Here is a 23,685-nt window from a genome sequence, read left to right as displayed (position 1 = left end):
CCTGTGCGGGTCCTAGATTTTAATGTGTATATATCCATAGATGTGTGTATGTCTGTACTATCATACATAATGACTTAGCCAAATTTCCAGGACTTACTTGCAGGAAAAAACACTTTTCCAAATCCCCAATAGAGTTTAATTACACTTGGATGTACTTATTTTGAACTAATGTTGAACTAGTGAAATGAGTAAGGAAAGGCAAAAGATGGGAAGAAGGAGTTAAATAAAAAGGGAACCGTGAAAGTCATAGTTTGGGGCAGTAGAGAAGCTGTTGTAACAATAGAGTCATAAACAATTTGACAATAAGATTATATTAAAAGACAACAACATAACAAAATATAAAACTATACATAGTACTAACAACTGTGCAGGCTTCTGAGAAGGACACGGATGGTAAATTCATGAATTCACAAAAGCCATGGATACATGCACAAGATTGGACCTTTCAGTATTCTATGATTGTTATGAAGCTCCAATCCTATATGAGGAGCAACATCCTGTAGGTACTTACTGGGGGAGGGAAATCCATATTCCTCAGTGATATAGACACTGAAAGACATTTATCTTTGCTCCAATGACTTCCTCACTCACATCCACCCTAGAGGAAAAAATCCTAATTAAGTGCAGTGAGCCACAGGGGAAAGACATAAATGTAAGATATAAATGAAAGCTGTTGAAAGAAGATGGTGTTTGTGGGGACAGGAAGGAGAGTCAGAATAATGGAGGGAATAGCATCCAAGTACATATATACATTAACACACACACACACACACACACACACTAATAATTATAATAATACATTTAAAACTTTAAAATATCCAATAGCATGAAATAGAAGGTATCATGTATAGAGTCATTATTTCTTGCTCTTCAGGATGACATGATCTTGCTGGTTGGATGGATGATATATCAGTTTCCACAGGTAGAAAGGCCTGCTAGTCTCATGAATTGAACCAAGTCATCAGTGGGTCCTTTCAGATGAGGATTTCTGTGACAAAGATTACTTTTCTGTCAAAAGTGTTGTGGTTGTTGCTGTTGCTGTTGTTGTTGCTGCTGTTGCTATTGCAAGATCCCTGTTTGGATTGTTTTAGTTGCTACAATGAAACACTGACAAAAGAGACTTTTGTCACAAAAGTCTCTGTTTTGTCACAAAAACACTGTTTGGGTAAGAAAGAGATTATTTCAGATGCTACTTCTACCTCACAGTCCATCATTGAGGAATGAAGTGAGAACTTAGGGAAGGAACCTGGAGGCAGGAACTGAAGCAGAGATAAAGAAAGAACACACTAGCACAGCTGAGATTTCTGTCCGTGGCTCTCACAGAGCCCATACAAGTGGACATCTCACTGCTGACTACGCAGGCACTAGCTGGCAGAAACAGCGTGCTAAAGCTCTGTTGTTTGGCTGGTTCTGTGTGGAGAACGGGCAGACCCTTCTTGTTTGCTTTAGTTCTTTCTCTTAAATGGCATATGGTGCTTTTACCATAAATGTTTTTCATGTCATCCCAGAAATCCAAGTTCTTTTTTTTTTTAACAGCTTTAAAATTTTTATTTATTTTACTTTTTTGTGTATGCATGTTTTGCCTATAAGTCTTTGTATCACTTGACTTCAGTGCAGAAGATGATAATCCATATCCCTAGGTGCTAGTAATTGAAAGCTGGGTGCTCTGCAAGATTAACCAGTGTGTGTGTGCGTGTGTGTGCGTGTGGTGTTGTAGAAACAGGTGGGTGGCTAGGGTTTGCTGGTAACCAGCCTAACCTAGATTCGGTGAGACCCCGATGAGTAAGGCTGATAGTGCAGGACACTCAGGATCCTCCTCTGTCTTCTACATGTACTCAAGAGCATGCGCATAGGCACGAATGCCTGTGGACAGATCTCTCTCCAGCTCTGCGATTTAACAACTTTGTTTTGGATGTTTATGAACAAAGCTTCTCTAAGTATTCATGTTTTTGTGTGGAAAATAAGCCAACTTGGTGGTTACCTAAGAATGGAATTTGAGACACAAGTTACGTGAATGCTTCAATTTGATTAGAAGTGGTCAAACTGTTTTCCAAAGTGGATGCCCTGTTTTTGCCTTTCTTTCTTTTTTTAAAAATTTTTTATTGGATATTTTATTTACATTTCATATGTTATCCCCTTACCCCATCCCCCACCCACCCAGGAACCCCCATCCCCTCACCCTTCCTCCTTCTTCTCTGTGGATGTAACCCCTACCTACCCTCCCCCCACTAACACCTCCCCACCCTCAAAATTCCCACCCCCTGGGGCATCCAGCCTTCATGAGGTCAAGGATCTCTTCTTCCACCTATGCCCAGCAGGGCCCTCCACTCTTACATATTCAGCTGAAGCCCTGGATCTCTCCCTAAGTGCTCCCAGGCTAGTGGTTTAGACCCTGGGAGCTGTGGTTGGTTGGTATTGTTGCTCTCCTCATGGGGCCACAAACCCTTTCAGCTCCAATGGCCTTCACTCTGACTCCTCCATTGGGAACCCCATTATCAGTTCAATGGCTAGTTGTGAGCATCTGCCTCTGAATATGTCAGACTCTTGAAGACCTCTGAGGAGACATCCATATTAGGCTCTTATCAGTATGCACTTCCTGACTTCCACATCAGTATCTACCTTTGGTGACTGCACATGGGATGGATACTCCAGTGGAATGGTCTTCAGATGGCCCCTCCTTCAGTTTCTGTCCCTCACTTTGTCTCCATATTTGCTCCCTTGAGTATTTTGTTGCTCCTTCTAAGAAGGACCGAATCACCCCCACTTTGTCTTCCTTCTTTATGAGCTTCATGTGGCCTGTGAGTTGCATCTTGGACATTTCAAGGTTCTGGGCTAATATCCAATAATCAGTGAGTAAATACCATGTGTGTTCTTTTGTGATTGGCTTACCTCACTCAGGATGATAAATTCTAGTTCCATCCATGTACCTAAGAATTTCATGAATTCATTGTTTTTAATAGCTGAGTAATACTCCATTGTGTAAATATACCACAATTTTTTAATCCATTCCTCAGTTGAAGGACATCTGGGTTCTTTCCAGCTCCTGGCTATTATAAATAAGGCTGCTATGAACATAGTTGAGCATATGTCCTTCTTATATGTTCAAGCATCTTCTGGGTATATGCCTAGGAGTGGTATAGCTGGATCCTCAGGTAATGCTATGTCCAATTTTCTGAGGAACTACCACACTGATTTCCAAAGTGGTTGCACCATCTTGCAGTCCCACCAACAATGGAGGAGTGTTCCTCTTTCTCCACACCCTCGCCAGCATCTACTATCACCTGAGTTTTTAATCTTAGCCATTCTGACTGGTGTGAGATGGAATCTCAGGGTTGTTTTGATTTGCATTTCCCTGACGACTAAGGATACTGAACATTTCTTTAGGTGCTTCTTGGCCATTCGAGTTTCCTCAGTTGAAAATTCTTTGTTAAGCTCTATACCCTGTTTTTTGATAGGGTTATTTGGTTGTCTGGAGTCTAATTTCTAGAGTTCTTTGTATATATTGGATATTAGCCCTCTATCAGATGAAGGATTGGTAAAGATCTTTTCCCAATTTGTTGGTTGTCATTTTGTCCTATTGACAGTGTCCTTTGCCTTACAGAAACTTTGCAATTTTATGAAGTCCTATTTGTCAATTCTTGATCTTAGAGCATATGCCATTGGTGTTCTGTTCAGGAACTTTTCCCCTGTGCCCAAGTATTAGAGGCTCTTCCCCACCTTCTCTTCTATTAGTTTCAGTGTATCTGGTTTTATGTGGAGATCCTTTATCCACTTAGACTTGAGCTTTGTACAAGGAGATAAGAATGGATCAATTTTCATTCTTCTACATGTTGTCCTCCAGTTGAACCAGCACCATTTGTTGAAAATGCAGTCCTTTTTCCACTGGACAGTTTTAGATCCTTTGTCAAAGATCAAGTGACTATAGGAGTGTGGGTTCATTTCTGGGTCTTCAGTTCTATTCCATTGATCTTCCTGCCTGTCTCTGTACCAATACCATGTACTTTTTATCACTATTGCTCTGTAGTACAGCTTGAGGTCAGGGATGGTGATTCCTCCTGAAGTTCTTTTATTGTTGAGAATAGTTTTCGCTATCCTGGGTTTTTTGTTATTCCATATGGATTTGAGAATTTCCTTTTCTGAGTCTGTGAAGAATTGAGTTGGGATTTTAATGGGGATTGCATTGAATCTGTAGATTGCTTTTGGCAAGATGGCCATTTTTATTATATTAATCCTGCCAATCCATGAGCATGGGAGATCTTTCCATCTTCTGAGATCTTCTTTGATTTCTTCCTTCAGGGACTTGAAGTTCTTGTCATACAGGTCTTTCACTTGCTTGGTTAGATTCACACCAAGGTATTTTATATTATTGGCAACTATTGTGAAGGGTGTCATTTCCCTAATTTCTTTTTCAGTCTGTTTATCTTTCATGTAGAGGAAGGCTACTGATTTGTTTGAGTTGATTTTATAACCAGCCACTTTGCTGAAGTTGTTTATCAGGTTTAGGAGTTCTCTGGTGGAAGGTTTGGGGTCACTTAAGTATACTATCATATCATCTTCAAATAGTGATATTTTCACTTCTTCCTTTCCTATTTGTATCCCTTTGACTTCTTTTTGTTGTCTAATTGCTCTGGCTAGGACTTCCAATACTATATTGAATAGGTAGGGGGAGAGTGGGCAGCCTTGTCTAGTCCCTGATCTTAGTGGGATTGCTTCAAGTTTCTCACCATTTAGTTTGATGTTGGCTACTGGTTTGCTGTAAATTGCTCTTACTATGTTTAGGTAGGGGCCTTGAATTCCTGATCTTTCCAAGACTTTTATCATGAAGGGATGTTGAATTTTGTCATATGCTTTCTCAGCATCTAGTGAGATGATCATGTGGTTCTTTTCTTTGAGTTTGTTTATATAGTGGATTACATTGATGGATTTCCAAATATTGAACCATCCCTGCATTCCTGGGATAAAGCCTACTTGATCATGATGGATGATTGTTTTGATGTGGTCTTGGATTCGGTTTGCTAGAATTTTATTGAGTATTTTTGCATCAATGTTCATAAGGGAGATTGGTCTGAAGTTCTCTTTCTTTGTCGGGTCTTTGTGGGGTTTGGGTATGAGTGTAATTGTAGCTTCATAGAACGAATTAGGTAGTGTTCCTTCTGTTTCTATTTTGTGGATTAGTTTGAAGAGAATTGGTATTAGGTCTTCCTAGAAGGTCTGATAAAATTCAGCACTAAAACCATCTGGTCCTGGGCTTTTTTTAGTGGGGAGACTTTTAATGACTGCTGCTATTTCCTGAGTGGTTATGGGACTATTTAGATGGTTTATCTGCTCCTGGTTTAACTTTGGTACCTGGTATCTGTCTAGGAAATTGTCCATTTCATCCATGTTTTCCAGTTTTGTTGAGTATAGGCCTTTGTAGTAGGATCTGATGATTTTTTGAATTTCTTCAGTTTCTGTTGTTATGTCTCCCTTTTCAGTTCTGATTTTATTAATCTGGATACTGTCTCTGTGCCCTCCGGTTAATCTGGCTAACGGTTTATCTATCTTGTTGATTTTCTCAAAGAACCAGCTCCTGGTTTTATTGATAGTTTGTATTGTTCTTTCTGTTTCCATTTGGTTGATTTCAGCCCTGAGTTTGATTATTTCCTGCCTTCTACTCCTCCTGGGTGTATTTGCTTCTTTTTGTTCTAGAGCTTTTAGTTGTGCAGTCAACTTGTTAGTGTGTGCTCTTTCCAGTTTCTTTTTGTAGGCACTTAGAGCTATGAGTTTTCCTCTTAACACTGCCTTCATGGAGTCCCACAAGTTTTGGTATGATGTGTCCTCATTTTCATTGAATTCTAAAAAGTCTTTAATTTCTTTCTTTATTTCTTCCTTGACCAAGTAATCATTGAGTAGAGAGTTGTTCAGTTTCCATGTGCATGTGGTTTTCCATTGGTCTTGTCATTCTTAAAGACCAGTCTTAGTCTGTGGTGATCTGATAAGATTCATTGGATTATTTCAATCTTTTTGTATCTGTAGAGGGTTGTTTTGTGACCAATTATATGGTCTATTTTGGAGAAGGTACCATGAAGTGCTGAGAAAAAGGTATATTCTTTTGTTTTAGGATGAAATGTTCTATAGATGTCTGTTAAGTCCATTTGGTTCATAACTTCTGTTAATGTCAAAGTGTCTTGGTTTAGTTTCTGTTTCCATGATCTGTCCATTGCTGAGAGTGGGGTGTTGAAATCCCTCACTATTATTGTGTGAGGTGTAATGTGTGTTTTGAGCTTTAGTAAAGTTTCTTTTATGTATGTAGGTGCCCTGGTATTTGGAGCATAGATGTTCAGAATTGAGAGTTCACCTTGGTAGATTTTTCCTTTGATGAGTATGAAGTGTCCTTCCTTATCTTTTTTGATTAATTTTGTATGAAAGTCGATTTTATTTGATATTAGAATGGCTACTCCAGCTTGTTTCTTGGGACCATTGGCTTAGAAAATTGTTTTCTACCCTTTTATTCTGAGGTAGTGTCTCTTTGTCACTGAGGTGTGTTTCTTGTATACAGCAAAATTCTGGGTCTTGTTTGTGTATCCAGTCTGATAGTCTCCGTCTTTTTATTGGGGAATTGAGACCATTGATGTTAAGAGATATTAAGGAAAAATGATTGTGACTTCCTGCTATTTTTGTTATTAGAGTTAGAATTATGTTTGTATAGTTATCTTCATTTGGGGTTGTTGGAAGATTACTTCCTTGCTTTTTCTAGGTTGTAGTTTCCCTCCTTGTGTTGGCATTTTCCATCAATTATCCTTTGAAGTGCTGGGTTTGTGGGAAGATATTGTGCAAATTTGGTTTTGTCATGGAATATCTTGGTTTCACCATCTATTGTGATTGAGAGTTTTGCTGGGTATAGTAATCTGGGCTGGCATTTGTGTTCTCTTAGGGTCTGTATGATGTCAGTCCAGGCTCTTCTAGCTTTTATAGTTTCTGGTGAGAAGTCTGGTATAATTCTTATAGGTCTGCCTTTTTATGTTACTTGACCTTTTTCCCTTACTGCTTTTAGTATTTTTTCTTTGTTTTGTGCATCTCATGTTTTGATTATTATGTGACAGGAGGTATTTCTTTTCTGGTCTAGTCTATTTGGTGTTCTGTAGGCTTCTTGTATGTTTATGGGCATCTTGTTCTTTAGGTTAGGGAAGTTTTCCTCAATAATTTTGTTGAAGATATTTACTGTCCCTTTAAGTTGGGAATCTTCATTCCCATCTATACCTATTATCCTTAGGTTTGGTCTTCTCATTGTGTCTTGGATTTCCTGGATGTTTTGAGTTAGGAGTTTTTTGCATTTTGCATTTTCTTTGACAACTGTGTCAATATTTTCCACTGTATCTTCTGCATTTGAGATTCTCTCTTCTATCTCTTGTATTCGGTTGGTGATGCTTGCGTCTATGACTCCTGGTCTCTTTCTTAGGTTTTCTATCTCCATGGTTGTCTCCCTTTGAACTTTCTTTGTTGTTTCTATTTCCAGTTTCAGATCCTGAATGTTTTTGTTTAATTCATTCTTTGTGTTTTCTTGCATTTCTTTAATGGATTTCTGTGATTCCTCTTTAAGGGCTTCTACTTGTTTACTTGTACTCTCCTGTATTTCTTTAAGGGAGTTACTTAATTCCTCCTTATAATCCTCTATCGTCATCATGAGAAGTGATTTTAATTCTAAATCCTGCTTTTCAGGTGTGATGGGGTGTCCAGGGCTTGCTATATTGGGAGAACTGGGTACTGATGATGCCACAAATCTTTGTTTTCTGTTGCTTATGTTCTTGCGCTTGCCTTTCGCCATCTGGTTAACTCTAGTGTTACCTGCCTTCACTGTGTAAGACTGGAGTCTGTATTTCCAGTTATCTTGCTTGTTGCAGAGCTCCTCAGAGTCCAGATGTCTCTGTGGTCTTATTCTCCTAATCTCCTGGGTGGAAGAACTCCTGGGACTCAGGCCACCTCTTGGATCTGGAAATCCTTCTGCTCTGGGTGCAGTGGTTCCTCTAGGATGGCTCAGGATACGATGTCCCCCAAGTGCAAACCACCTTGGTGTCTGCTGCTCTGAGTGCAGTGGCTCCTCAGCTGCTCTGAGTGCAGTGGCTCCTCCAGGATGGCTCAGGATTCAGTATCTCCACAGGAGCAGACCAACTCTGTGTTGGCTGCTCTGAGTGCAATGGCTACTCTAGGATGACTCAGGATTCAGTATCTCCACAGGAGCAGACCAACTCTGTGTCTGCCCCAGCCCAAAGTACCAGGCAGGGGCAGAAGGGAAGTGGAATTCTGGAGGGGCGGGGTTTGGGTAGCTGCTGTGTCCTGAATGTCCCTGGCTCCCAGATTTATCTCTGGGGCTTAGGGAGTGAGATGGAGTTCTTACCGGCTGCTCTGAGTGCAGTGGCTCCTCTAGGATGACTCAGGATTCAGTATCTCCACAGGAGCAGACCAATTCTGTGTCTCAAAATCCAAGTTCTATCTGATAGTTTACCCAGATGACCTGTGGTAGTGTTGTAGTCTCAACACAAATTACCTGAAAATAGGGGATGTAGAGTTGACTCAGTGGTTAAGAGAACTTGCTGCTCTTGCAGAAGACCCAGATTCTTTGCCTAGCCCATCTGTTAACACATACCTTTCAATAACTCCACTTTAAAGGACTCTAATGTCCTCTTCTATCCTTCATGAGCTCCAAAGCACACAATTCATACACATACATTTGGCCAAAACAATTACATAAATGATATTAAAAAATAAATCTTTAAAAATATAACTGAAAACACATTTCTCTGAATTTACTTCCCCTGTTGCTCAGGTTAGATGTTGGACATGGAAAAGGCAACTGTAGAAGACTTAAGAAACGGGTTTGATATTTATTTTTTATTTGCCTCTGAAAATTCAGGCCCAAGGTGCATATGATCTCAATTATTCCCTGATGACTTTATTATTGACACCTTAACCGTTAATTCCAGTAGCATATTTTCATCTTGATTCAAGTATATGTGTAGCATGTTGGTAAGTGACACAGCTTCTTCTGAAGTCCCATCTCTATCCACACCCCCGCCCACACTCCCACTCTCCACTCCTGCCACATACACACATGAGATTTGGAAGGTAAGAAAGTTTTGTTCTTCTAGACACCAATTGTATTCTGGGTCTCACTGTATTTTTACAAATCTCAGTACATGAGATGTCTTTATGCAGCTGTCCATCCCAGTTGCTGGTCAAGCTGATCTTCAGCACTTCAGGCTCAGTCCCAGATACAAAGACAAAGTTTTGTGGAGATAACCCAGTCACCACCAGCAATTTCTTGGGGTGACCTCCTAATAATCTGTCTCTGACAACTTTGCTCATGCTGGATCTTTTTCTCAGAGTGTAACTTTTACCAGGAAATTATTTTTTCTATTCCAGATACCTCATCTGCGGTATGTGCTATTCCCAACTTAAAGGAAAATCTGATACTTTATCTTATTGTGGTGCAAGATTTCCAACTGTAGAAAATACTACACATGTTCTCTGTGATCTATTTTTAACCGTTTCAAGACAAAGTATTACAGAAAGCCGCTCACCATAACTGTTTCTAAGTTGCATGGACTGAGGTTTTACTTAGAAACACAGTACTGATGCAGACCACAGATTCAGCATCCACAGTTGAGACCTTCTGGTTCAGGATATGCAGGTGTGCTTCTCAGCTTGGCTCTCTCCTTCAGGAGGGCTCTGCTTAAGAAACCCCAGTTTTTGTTCAGCTTGTGCTGTCACTTCAAACACTGTGTCAACTCCCAGAGAGCACAGAAATACTTCCCTGAATCCTCTGGCTGTAGGTCTGAAATGACAAAACTGATGGACTTGAGTGATTTCTGGAAGATAACAGAATAGCGGCCACTCCTCTCTTCTGCAGTAGAAGAAGAAATTTGACGAATAAGGAAAATCATCTCTCCATTAAGAAGCTGCTTGTACCAGAAAAGATGGTATAAAATCTGACTCGTCTCATAAGAACAGTCCAGGGTGAGTTCTTCTCCTTCCTGCCTGCTTGCCGTTGACTGGACCTGAGTCACTCTCTGGGCCATATTAGATCCTGCAGAACAATCAGAAGAGTTAAAAGTTTATTCTGTGACAGTGTGAACAAAACACTGTTGGAATTGGGCATCTTAAGACCCAAAGAGAAGCCTGACAGAATACACATTCTGCTGGCTTCTCTCCAATCCCTCTTCCCCCTCATGTCTATAGGAACTACCATATGTCTGGGGCAATGTTTTCTGTTATCCTTAGTTATACAGGATGCATTCATACCAGAGAAAGCCAACAGCACCAGCACACAGAACAGGCTGTAAGGAGGCATGTGGCACACAGTCCTCTGCATGAGTGTGTATGCTCTGCCTCAGCTCAGCGATCAGTGTCTGTGTACCTGACGGTGGACATTTGCACTACCTGCATTCTTATACAGCACCCTTAACAGGAAGTGGGGTTTTGTAAGATCATAGGCCACATGTTCTATGTAGAGAGAGAAAAGGTGAAGCTCACCACAGACTGTTACTCACTTCCTCGTCTTTCTTGTTAGATAAACAAGGCAGCACTTAAAAAGGAGTATAGAAAAATTCATGCTAAGAAAGTAGCTGCTTTACACATGTGATTATTATTTAGTGGGATAATTTTAGGACCCAAAGTCAAATTTATCATGAATCATATGTGATAAGGAGTGCACTTACAGACCATTGTCATATGTTTACTTCTCTACATCAATTTGCTAATAAAGGTTAACAATTAAAAATTCTCACAGGAGCATGCATCTCACTGTAAAACACTGTGATCTGAAATAATCTTCCTCCTTTATTAAGTGCTAGGGTTTACTTAAATTCTGCAATTAACAAAGCTAGCTCTAAATTGTGTGGTAAAGGGCAGTCCATTAGATTTCCAAAAGATACCTGTTTGCTTAAGTTCTGTGAAATTGTAACAGGAGTAAAATAAGAGTCTTTGGAGGTCTAGAAGATATTCAGTTTCCTTCTAATCACCATGAGGACCTATGTGTGTATAATTAACAGCCACATAAGAATCCAGATGTTGTAGAGAGCACCTGCAGTTCCAGATCTAGAACTCAAAGACAGTCAGTGTAGTTGAGTTGATGACATTCAGGTTCAGTGAGAGTGTCTACCACCACCCCAAATAAAACAGTGGATAGCAATAGAGGAAGATAGTAAATGTTGACCATGAGCACTGGTTAACAGACACACACACACACACACACACACACACACACACACACACAGAGAGAGAGAGAGAGAGAGAGAGAGAGAGAGAAACAGAGAGACAGAGAGACAGGCACAAGGACACAGAAACAAAGAGATAGATAGAGATACATAAACAGAGATAAAGGACAATAATTAAAAACCCCATTTTTACAAACATGGATGAACTTTTAGAAGTCTAACATTGAGATTCATTCAGAGTATGGTTCTTGCACTCTTACATAGAGAACTCTACATATTACATGTCCCAAAAGTTTTTATACCATTGCCCTGAAGTATCACTTGCTAAATTCTGTTTAATTTTTATTTGCAAAATGGTCATTGATAAGCTTGCCATGTCTCTCTCTGACTCATCTATTACATGTGCATCATACAAATAGCCTGCAAGAACTTAGGGTCATGTTAATGCCATGTAAATTAGTGGCTGGATTTTTGTGTACGATAGTATTGTCATTTAGAATGCAGTTCATAATCTTTCACTTGCTCTCATTATTCCAGTGGATGAAATAACTCAAAAGGGAATCAGAATAGAAAATATAACTGAAAGAGTTCCAGACCTCTCATGAGATCAAATGACCTACAAGCAAGTACATCAGGGACTACTGTCTGGTATCTGAGGTATACTCCTCTGTCCATTTCACTGCTGAGAACTGAAAGCTGACAGCTGAGAGCACATGCCTTGGACTGCAGTCTCTATCATGAGCAGGAGACCATAGGAGCCATAGCAGCCTGGCAAGCTCAGGATGGCAAGGCTCTGCCCCTGCTCTCGTTCTCCACAGAGCAGAAGGATGCTCTCCTGATGTGCAGCTATAGCCTCTGAGATGTGGCGTTGGAGTACACTGGGTTTGAGTCCTAGGCTGGACAATTGGTATCATTCTAAATGCTGCTTTGTCTTTTTTTTGTGATTTATTGACAGACAATACTTCCTAGTGAAGATAAAGCTTAACGCTGGTGAAGAGATAGCTCAACAGTGAAAAGCACTTGGTGCTAATGATAAAGGCAGAAGCTCAGCTCCCAGGACCCATTTGACAAGCTAGTGTCCTATAAAACATGCAACTCCAGCTTTGAGGGATTAGACACAATCTCATGGCCTTCACACGCACACATGTGTGCTTACACACAAGTCTGTATATACACAAACAAAAATAAAGCTTAATATTTAAGGAATCACAAAAGAAAGTCATTCATTCAGGAAAATAGGGATAATGGTGTGCTTAGTTCAGAAGTGGGAAAGGAGGTCAATAAAGAAAGAAGAGGGGAGAAGATAAATGCCGGGGGCCTGCGCCAGCTGGAATGGGTTGGACAGGACATAGCATTAGACGCTGGCCAAAAGACTGATAGTTCTGGCCTTGTATGAAACTTAACTCTTTCTTACTGTTCTGTGCTTCATTAAGTGCCGAAGACTTAACTCTTTCTTATTGTTCTGTGCTAAAAACTTAAATGTTTATTACTGTTTTGTGCTTCATTAAGCACTTGGGAACCTTAACTGTTTATCTCGCTTATTATTTAATTTATAATTCCCTGTTCTTGAATAAATGCTAGAAAACCTAACTCTTGCTCACTTTATAAACTTATTTTATAATTCTCTGGCAATTAACATACGCTGTATAGCAGTAGAGGATTAAGTAAAGACGATCTTTCTCTCTCTCTCTCTCTCTCTCTCTCTCTCTCTCTCTCTCTCTCTCTCCTGGAAGTCCAGTCTCTAGCAAGACTATAAGGAGGCTTGGAGCAATTAACTTTTAGTGAACCAGGAAAAGAAAGTCATGCTCACAGAAAGAAGCACTTTTATACAAGCAAATATGCATAGACATGCATATGCATTCATACACACATTCATACACAAACAAACATGTCGGGCTTGATTACCTGTCTCATCAACTCCACATGTATTCATGCATACTTATGTGCACATTCCTATACTTACATATGCATGTATCTATTTGGTGGACAGAGCAAAAGCCCCCATGAGCAAGCTCCATAGAGCAAGCGCCAGTACAGAAAGAACTCACTCATTCTGGATGAAAAATAAGCTTCAATCTTTATTGCTTAGACAAAGGAAAAAAAAACTTCTTTTGATTGAGTATGAAAACTCAATCCTGTTCTTATCAGTAAGAAGAAACTTGCTGTTAAGAAAAAAATACCTGTCTCACAGTAAGAAGAAATGCGTCTTCTCTCTCTGCTTGCTCTGCCCTCTCTGCTCTCTCTGCTCCCTCTGCTCGCACTGCCCGCTCTGCCCGCTCTGCTCGCTCTGCCCGCTCTGCCCGCTCTGCCCGCTCTGCCCTCTCTGCCCTCTCTGCTCCCTCTGCTCGCTCTGCATGCTCTGCTCGCACTGCCCGCTCTGCTCGCTCTGCCCGCTCTGCCCGCTCTGCCCGCTCTGCCCGCTCTGCCCGCTCTGCTCGCTCTGCCCGCTCTGCTCGCTCTGCTGCTCAGCTTTGCCCTGCTATGGTCTGCTTCTCTTCTGCTTCTTCTATCATTCCTAGTTCTTGTACATTTTCAGGATACATGATCGCGTGATATTCTAATCCTTTTTTTTTCAAACGTTCACAACAAGTTCAAACATAAATTCAAATCACAAATTGAATAAAAAGTTACAGCAGAGATGTTTACATGTGTTTCCATTAAGACTAGCTATCTAATTAAACATTCCTTATCTATCACTAGCTCACAGGTTCATTAAGAGTTTAAAACAATAATTCTTATATCTAAGCACGGTTTTGTCAAGTGGAAAATCATATACCTAGTGTCTCATTAGTATTGAAGTTTTGTATAGATAAACCAGACAGTATTTTATTTTTTGTTCTTGCACCTAAAATAAATTGTTCATTCTCAGTTTATGACATTTAGTTATCAGATAATGGTTTCACATTCAGTCCAAATGTAATGTTATCCCTGATTGTAAATCTGCTTCAAGCCTGCTTTCTTAGTGCAGTTAGCTCATGACACATGAAAGTTTGCAGAGTCCTAATTACAACTTTCATATTACAGAGGGCTAAAAATTACTTGTATAAATTTAGAAATTCTATAGAATCATTATTAGGAATTATGGAATCATCAATTTGTCTACATAGCATTGCTACAAAAAAAAGTATGTCTTAGTTTATCTGCAGAAGATCTTCCCAATAAGGTGGGCTAATGCTCAGGATTTGTTATACTGATCTAATAATGACAGAAAAGGCATATCATAAGAATCGATCCTGAGGTGAGATTTCTGAAAGCTTTGAAATTCAGAATTATCCATCACAGCCATGTAATATGCTATGCTATCTCCAGAAAGTCATTCGTATGTTTTACCATTTCCTAGATGGCTCCTGGCAGATAAATACCACTGAGGACATTTGAAAAACACTTATAGATATTTATTATTGTTGTGTTTACCTAGAATTACATTACACATATATTTTTAATGAAGTTATTCCATGTGGCCTAGCCATACCTACCTCATCCAACAAGAAACCAAGTACCAGGCATAAGAAACCTCTTTTGATATGTTGATCATGGGAATCAAATGGATCTTGGAAAAGTGCTGGCTATTGCTGTTGGCCTTTGATCCCAGAGACTAAAGTTAAGTCCCTGCTGAGATATCATGCACAGTAGACACAGGACATGGAATATTTAAACTGTATCTGACCTGAAAGCCTCATCACTGACCACTAACTTTAATGATATCAGAAGGCACTATGCAAGTTGCCAAAGGGGAAGAGTAATCAATAGTTTATCTTTATGTAATGTTTATGAACCACAACAATGAACAGCCCTGCATGGTACTTACAAAGGTATGATAGTGCCACTCATACCTTGATGATAACCAACACATCTCTGGTTGGACTTAAAGCCCACTCAGGAAGAGGAAAACAAGAGGACCTTTTGCCATTGGGTGAATAGCCATAAAGACTGCAGCTGATTCTATTAGAAAAAAATTATATTCAAAATTATATTTTGTTCATCTGTAATATACAGATATGAAGTCACTTCTTTAGTGAAGGTTATGCAATTTACTATTTGAGTAAATTGGATTCTTCTTTTCCCACTGACTTCATTTGTATTGTAGACACCTACATTATTGATAAGTCCTCCTGGTTTACAAACTTGAATTTCTTGGAGGTAGATGTGGATATGAGAGGTAAAACATGAGGAAGTAGAAGAGGTCAATGGTCATTTAAATCACCACTTCCCTGGTCAACAGAGGAAATTAAGGTAAAAGAAAACCCTATGTGATTTCTGTCCCAGAAGTCAAAGTCAAGATCTCCTGACCCTGGGTTGTAACATCCACACGTTAGCGTCATGACAATAGAGTAGACAGGTGGAGCCTTTATAATTTATAGCTGGCACAAACCAACCACACAGAGAACTAGTTGTACAACCATTCAGAAGAGCAATTCATCTAAACTAGTTAAATACATGCAAAACTTCAGCTGTTTCTGAGGAACAAGGGGACAATGAAGAAAAGCAAGCTGTGACTTGAGCTTGGGCTGTCTCCAGCCTGAATGAGTCTAATCTTTACATCCACTGTTCCTACAAATGAAACTTCCTTTGCATCTCTGCCAGGCTCAGTCTACAGCAGGGCTTTGCTGGAGCCTCAGCTGCAGGTTTGGGTATAGGCTGCAGGTGCCTGGAGAGCACTGTGTACTTGCTGCGCAGAAGTAGGTGGCAGAGTCTTCAGGCTGAGAGTCTGAGATGTGTAAGGAGAGCTGTTTCTCACTTTTATTGAAGAAGACTGTGAATCGTCCATCTTCCTTTTTGTTGGACACTGATCGTATGGCTATCAGGAGTGCAAGGCTTTCACCAGGGAACTGCCGGTACCATAGGAAGTAGTCAAATAAACTGTTCTCATAATTGCAGTCCATAACTGTGGTCTTTCCTTCCCACACTGTCAGAGCTTGGGGACTTTGTCTCACCTGCTGCTGGTCACGTCGCCCCTTCTGCTGGCCACTCACCCCTGTGTAGAGAAATAACAACTGTTGTTAGGTTTCCAGGAATGTACTTCCTGCTTAGATATCATGACTTGCCTGGTGCCCCAATTCTCTCTTGCCTTCACATTAATCCCACACCCTCAGGTTTCAACTCCATGACTCACCAGCTAGGTGAAGGCCTAGGAGCAAAAACGATGCTGTCAGAATCTTGCCCATTTCTGCTAGTCTGAAGCTTGGGAGAACTCAGGTGGCCTTTTATCTCTCACAGAACACTGACTTCAACTTCACAGGCACCTCAGTTCTTTCAGCAGGCTCCACCCTTCACAGACAGTTTATCTGAAGCTCTTTCTGACATAGGAAGCACTTCCCATTCTGTTCAAATTTAGTTTTGCTGAAAGCAGAGTCCTGAGAATCAGAAACCCTGTCATTGTAATTCTGACATTATTGTTATTGGTAAAATTTTGTGTTGATACAATTACCAAGTATAGCAGTGTGGATTCTCTGAAATAAACAGAGGAAAAAAAGAAAGAAAGAAAGAAATAATGAAAGAAAGGAAGGAAAAGGAAGGAAGGAAAGAAGGAAGGAAGGAAGGAAGGAAGGAAGGAAGGAAGGAAGGAAGAAGAAAAGGTGGACCAATGATCCAGCTAATCTAATATTTATAAACATTTATCTAGGGGAACTGAAGTCATCATATAAGAGAGTCAGCATATAAACACATACTTGTGTGTGTATGTTTATTATAGCACCATTCACTGCTGCCAAGATATAGATGCAACCTAGCCAGACAATGAATAAGCAGAACATTGTATCTGAAACAACAGAGTAATACTCAACCAGAAGGAAATATGAACTTATGCCATCTGTAGAAAAAATTAATGTTATTGAAGGACATGATGTTATGCAAAACAAAGCAGACGTGTAGAGGCACACAACACACATATGTTCTCAAGTGAAAAAAAATGAAAGAAGGGCAAAAGGAAAGTAAAGATGATCTGAAAATAGAAGTTAGGCAAATGAGTAGGGAGAGGGGTGCTTGGAGGGGGAAGGGAGAGGACAGCAAAGGGGACTGCAAGATGAATGTGGGGAAATCACTACAAATGCATATAGTAAACTGATACCACAAACCTACTAACTTGTACAATTAATGTGTGCTAATAATTAGGATATTTATGATTAAGAAAGCATGAATTTTTCTCCATTCTAGAAGTTTATGCACACACTTACATAAAAAGACTTAAAATAGGGTTACTATATATGGGGCACAAGTAGGCCTCCCAGACTAATGAACAAAAAGGCAGTGCCAGAAATGGGTCACCTCTTTTGGTGTTTGAATAAATTTGCTATCTATTATTAAGAAAATTATAAACTACCAGAAGCCACTGAGAGAGGGACTAAATGTTCATTCAGTTTATATTCTAATCATTGTCCATCTTGGAAGAAACCCAAGTCAGGAATTCAAGCTGGAATAGTGACAGGAAACAGAGATGACAGCTGCTTAATGGCTTGCTTCTCCTGGCTTATTCATCTTATATAACTCAGGCCTTCCTATCCAGGGGTGATAATGCCCACAGTTATAATTTTTCACATGTGTCCACGTTTTAAATCCTCTTACAAGTGATAGGTTTAAATTAATTAAAACTTTATTGAATCTGTACAAAATAAAGACCAGGTTAACTAAATGTATCTAAGAATACGCCTGTGGGAAAAAAATCAGAAGTTAGTAGGATGACCTTGGAAAGTCTATGGTCTTCAGATAGGTGAGAGAGGATAGAAAACACTCTGCAGCCTGCACAGGATGAACACCTTCAAGAATGCAGCATTTTGATTGCTTTCATCACGAGTCTATATAAGCATTTAGTATCTTCCTCATATTTAATTTCATAGATGAAATACAAATATTAAAAACAGTTTGGCTTTATATGTTGATATCAAGAAGGCATTGAGTGGATGTGGAGAATAAATGAAACAACATCTGCTAAAGTAGAGAGTCTCTGTGGTATAAAATATAGAAGTTAAAATAATGTAGGAAAGCTGTAACAAAGAGAGTAATTCACTGTATATGTGATGTTACCACAAGTCTACTCAAAGAATAGCAACATCTCAGTCTAATAACCAACTATGATCTATGTGCCAAAACATCTCCAAGGATAGACTGTGGATGTAGTCCATTTAATGCAGTGCACCTCCACTTGCCAGCACATATAAACTAGGTATGGTGCACATATTTGTAATTCCAGCACATGGAAGTTAGCATCAGGAAGATCAGAAATTGAAAGACATTTTAGTTATGTGACAAGGTTGTGGTCAATATTGATACCTGAAACTTTCATAAAAAAGAAAATGAGGAGGACACAAGGACAAGGACAAGGATGAGGAAGATGACAACAAGGAGGAATCTATCCAAACAGGTTTATACTTCAACATCCTAGAGAGCATTTTGTTTTGTTTTTACAATTTTGTGTCTTCTCTTTTTCCTTACTCCTTTCAGCCAGACTTCTATCCAACATTCATCATCTATGGGGGATATATTTCTCTTGAATGTTTCAAACCACCAATGGTGCTGAACCACTACACACACACACATACACACACACACACACACACACACACACACACACACACACACACACTATGTTTTTTACTGGGCATACACACGCACCTACAAAAAGCTTTAACCTTTACACTTGAATGAAGCACATGTGTCTGGGGGTTTTTTTGTTATTTAAATTGCAGCACCAACAAGCACTATGATACTGAAGACTCCTTATAGTGACACAGATGGCTGTTCAGTCAAAATAGGCTGGTGACCTGGACAGCAGGTAGATGCTGGACAAAGAAGCCCACTGGTGAGAGATTTCTGATACAAATTAGAAGAATGAATGGTTTAAAACAATTATCAATGGTGAGGGATTTCTGATACTATATTGAAGAAGGTGTGGTTTAAAACAAATGAACTGTTTACTTCTGAAGTTTCTTTGGTTCATCCAGCCTCTTAGATGGTTCCAATCAGGACTTCAGTTAAGCATACAGATACTGGACAACAAATGCTTCAGCTAGCTTTCTTAAGACTAACCATTTTTTCTAATTTTCTTGCCCCACCAAAGGAATTTTTTGCCCCAATTCAGCAGGAAGCAAACATAAAAAATCATCATCCCAATCTCTTAAGCTGGGTTGTCTGGTTTTGGTTATTTTTTAAAGTATAAATATTGTCATTTTAAAAGATAATTTACAAATAACTATAGTTCTGGACAGGAGGGAAACTAAATAGGGAGCTTAGGTTTGGGGGATTTTATATTTCCTTTCATCTTCTCTATCATTCTTTCTTTCTTGGGTAAAGGGATGGGGGTTGAAAAGAATAAGGAGGGATGAAGTAATATTATAAGAAATTGGGAAAATGAAGATAGATTATTAAATTTATTCTTAAAGCATTTTATAGCCATAATCTTACTTTGGTATAAATCTTTATATTTAAAAAAATTGAAATTATATTTTGTTACATTGATACAGAGTTTTGGATATAAGATTTAAGATTTTCACTGGTATAAATCTTTGTATATTGATACAAAATTTAAAATTAATTGTATTACTCTTAGGCAATGTGCCTATGCAACTCATTTAAGAATACAAGGCTTAGACACAGTCCTTTTAATAGCTGCCGTTACAAACTGTTTAAAATAATTAAGTAATGCATGTTAATAGTCAGATAGTCAAACTCATGCTCATATCAGATTATAATTTAATTTATTACAATAAAATGTTTTTATTATTCAAATAATAAATAACTAAAAATAATCAGTGTTTGACAATTCGTTTATGCTATTTATAGATGAATGGTCTTCAAAAGCATCAGAGATCCATAGAATATGGCACTAAATGTTATTTCATTATTAAAAGATCTTTTGACTATGAGATATGTCTGCTCCTGATAGTATCCCCATTCCACCTCAAGGAAGGTGGTGAGCATCAATACTTCCATGTGGAGTTGCTTAGATTATGGCAAACTAGCCACTGGGGGAAAATGCCCTAACTTCATCTGCAGACAAAACGCTGTTCAAAAAAGGACAAACAGACATAAGATCATCAACTACTTAGCTCTTCCAAGACAGAATAAGTTAGTCCTTCATAAATCCTTCTTCACTTAAGGTCTATCAGATGTTCTGGACCAAAAGACTGAAGATAGATGCTCCAGTGTTATAAGGAAGGTTGGGGACTGTCCAGGCGGTCAGCTGTCTGTCTCATTTTTATAGTTTTGGAAGCTGCGTCTTTATTCTTCCTGTATACTCAGGTAATATTTTATTCCTTCTCAAGTCTCTGAGGGGGTTGAAGACTAGCTATAGTCTCACATTTGAACTTAAGTTGTTTAGCTTGAAAGGAGATGTTCTAAATTTGAAAAGATGGTTTTAGGATGGTAATACAAGTTAAAAGAGAAGAGGATTTATGTACAGAATGTTAGACTCATTGAGATAGAATAGATAGTTAAGTACCTCATCTAAGTTACAAAATACAGACTGGACTTTAAATGTAATTCATACTTAATAATTTTCATAATTGTTTCAATTATGTATTGTTTGTCACTATAAGAGAAAAAGCCTTCTTAATTGAACAAAAAGGGGTAAATGTAGTGGATTGGGCTGATGCTGCTTGTATTCTAATGTGAATTTTGGGCTTCCAAGACTGGTTGCCCCAGAGATGAAAGAGTCTGCATGTAGATGCTGAGTGACCCTTCCTCCAAGTAATCTTTGATTGGTAAATAAAGATGACCACAGTCAATATCTTGGCAGAAAGGTAGGATTTAGGTTTCATGGTGCTTGGGGTTGGAGGAAGACCATGAGGAGGAAAAGGAGTGCAAGAGGAGAAAGGACAAGCTACCATGGGTTAGGAGTAAAGAGAAGATGACCCTCTTGACTGGCCAAGGAGAGTTAAGAGCAGCCCAGATGAAACATAGTAAATAATGACTCCTTCTTGCCCCAGCCTACAACCACCATAAGATGTCCTCACAGGAGCTGTCAAAATGGCTGCACCATAACACCTCAGCTGCTGCCATCACAGGAGCTGTTCACAGTGGCATATCTTCTTTCCAGCCTCACCTTATGACTTTCTTGAGATAACACCACTGAAGCTGTCCTACAGGGGCTGTCCACAGTAACAACACCTCTTCTCCAACCTAACTGAGCAACCCACAGATATGTTACCTCAGCCAAAGCCATCTGAGGCTAAGAAGAACTTCCCACTCTATCCCAGGAGCCTGATACAGGAAAAGGGGGTAAAAAAAGCCACCAATCATCAGGCAGGAAAACCTCACCAATCCCTGAGCACAAATAACCCCCAATTTCTGAGCTCTGCAAGCTCATGACTTGAAATTTCAACAATATTCAATCTGGAAATCTCTGTCCTGGAAATCTCTGACTCCTAAGAAATCCTATATAAGACCTACCCTTTGGCCAGTTCCCCACTGTCAGCTCTTGATAGCAGAGGTAGCCATTCCTGAAATTGACTCTCCACACCCTGGACCCTCCAATAAATCTCTTTTCTGAGTTTTGCTGCCTGGTGTGACTGTCTCATCAGAAGCCAAGAAACACTGAAGAGAAAAAGAGAAGAAACAAAGAAGTGCAACCGAGCTGAGCTCCTGAGCTCTTCATGTCAGTTGGGGATGCCCTCCCCTGTCAGCTGCAATGCCTCTTCTTAGGAGGCTTCTTCTCAGAGCTGTGTTGTTCCTGAGCTCCCATGTCTCAAGATGCCCTTGCCTTGTGACACTGTTACACCTCAGAGATGTGTGGTTTCTAGGCTCCCATGTATCTGGATTTCCTTCCATTGGGATACCTTATCCCTTCAGAGCTGTGTGGTTCCTGGGCTTCTAACTCCCAGGCTACCCTTCCATCTGAGCAGAAACACAGACCTAGCCTTCAAGGATAGATTACATCTTCATGTTGTTCACTTACAAATGGCTATTTGTCAACATTATGGGCCCAGAATAGACAGATATAATACTGATAAATAGCTAGATAGATGCATGACTTTGATCTCTGATTAAGCTTAGGCATCATAGAAAACAATCCATTAATTATTTTAAATAATTTTACATCCTAGTTTACTGAGAAGTATGTTGAAGAGCCAGAGCCTTCAGCTGCTTTGAAGCAGCACTGCCCCCCTGTGGCCACATAGGAAGGTCTTCACTCAATAGTTTCCTGATCTTGAGGCCCAAGCCTTAAGGAAATACATTTACTCTTTCTCTGGGGACAATATTTTTGAGATGGAAAGAGATTTTGTCTATGTTGATGTCAGCTACAGGATGGTTTTCTTTCCTTCCCTTCCGGCCTTTTCTCCATGCACCATCATGAGTCCCCATTTTTCTATCTTTCTAAAACCACTTCCTTCTGGAAAATAAGGGAAGTCACTCATAAGAAATGAAAAAAAAATGAGAATTTCACGACTTACAATAGAAATTTATATAATAAGCAAATGGCTGCATTTCACATGAGTTATACTTTGACCCCTTATTTAGACCAGTTAACCACATGGCGGTTATTAAGCCACAAACATTCTTTTTCACTAAAATATTTATCTTTTATGCTTTGAGATTATAATATAATCACATAAATCCATTCCCTCATCATCTGTTCAAATTTCTCCTTGCTGTTTTTGAAATTTATGGCCTCTTCTTTCATTAATCATTGTTATAAATGTATGTGTATACATTTTTATTCCTAAATACATAGATATAACCAGTTCAATCTATATAACGTTACTTGTATGTATGTTTTCAGGAGTGAACAATCAGTATTGGATAACCAATTGGGATGCTCGACTCAGGAAAAGACTATTTGCCCACCATCAGCATTCTTGGTTTCCAGTAGTTCATTGTCTAAGATTGAGACTGTGAAGTGAAGTGTCTAAGATTGAGACCGAGAAATGACAAATGGGACTTCATAAAATTGCAAAGTTTCTGTAAGGCAAAGGACACTGTCAATAGGACAAAACGACAACCAACAAATTGGGAAAAGATCTTTACCAATCCTTCATCTGATAGAGGGCTAATATCCAATATATACAAAGAACTCAAGAAATTAGACTCCAGACAACCAAATTACCCTATTAAAAATGGGGTATAGAGCTTAACAAAGAATTTTCAACGGAAGAAACTCGAATGGCCGAGAAGCACCTAAAGAAATGCTCGGCATCCTTAGTCGTCAGGGAAATGCAAATCAAAACAACCCTGAGATTCCATCTCACACCAGTCAGAATGGCTAAGATTAAAAACTCAGGTGATAGTAGATGCTGGCGAGGGTGTGGAGAAAGAGGAACACTCCTCCATTGTTGGTGGGACTGCAAGATGGTGCAACCACTTTGGAAATCAGTGTGGCGGTTCCTCAGAAAATTGGACATAGCATTACCCGAGGATCCAGCTATACAACTCCTAGGCATATACCCAGAAGATGCTCGAACATATAATAAGGACATATGCTCAACTATGTTCATAGCAGCTTTATTTATAATAGCCAGGAGCTGGAAAGAACCCAGATGTCCTTCAACTGAGGAATGGATTC

The 23,685-nt window shown here is 39.4% G+C and overlaps 2 gene segments (V, D, J or C); both read right to left on the bottom strand.

Annotated features, from left to right (window-relative positions):
- Positions 1-9,743: 9,743 nt before the first annotated feature.
- Positions 9,744-10,394, bottom strand: LOC114639714. The segment is given in 2 exon segments: positions 9,744-10,063; positions 10,279-10,394. Coding segments are annotated over 2 exon segments (390 nt in total).
- A 3,953-nt stretch (positions 10,395-14,347) lies between these two features.
- LOC114639727 lies at positions 14,348-16,418 on the bottom strand. The segment is given in 2 exon segments: positions 14,348-16,167; positions 16,306-16,418. Coding segments are annotated over 2 exon segments (441 nt in total).
- Positions 16,419-23,685: the final 7,267 nt, after the last annotated feature.

Source organism: Grammomys surdaster, unplaced genomic scaffold, assembly GCF_004785775.1.
Source record: "Grammomys surdaster isolate TR1022 unplaced genomic scaffold, NIH_TR_1.0 125750, whole genome shotgun sequence".
Lineage (NCBI taxonomy): Eukaryota > Metazoa > Chordata > Mammalia > Rodentia > Muridae > Grammomys > Grammomys surdaster.
Note: the sequence above shows the minus strand (reverse complement) of the source record. Positions and strands in the feature narration are given on the sequence as shown.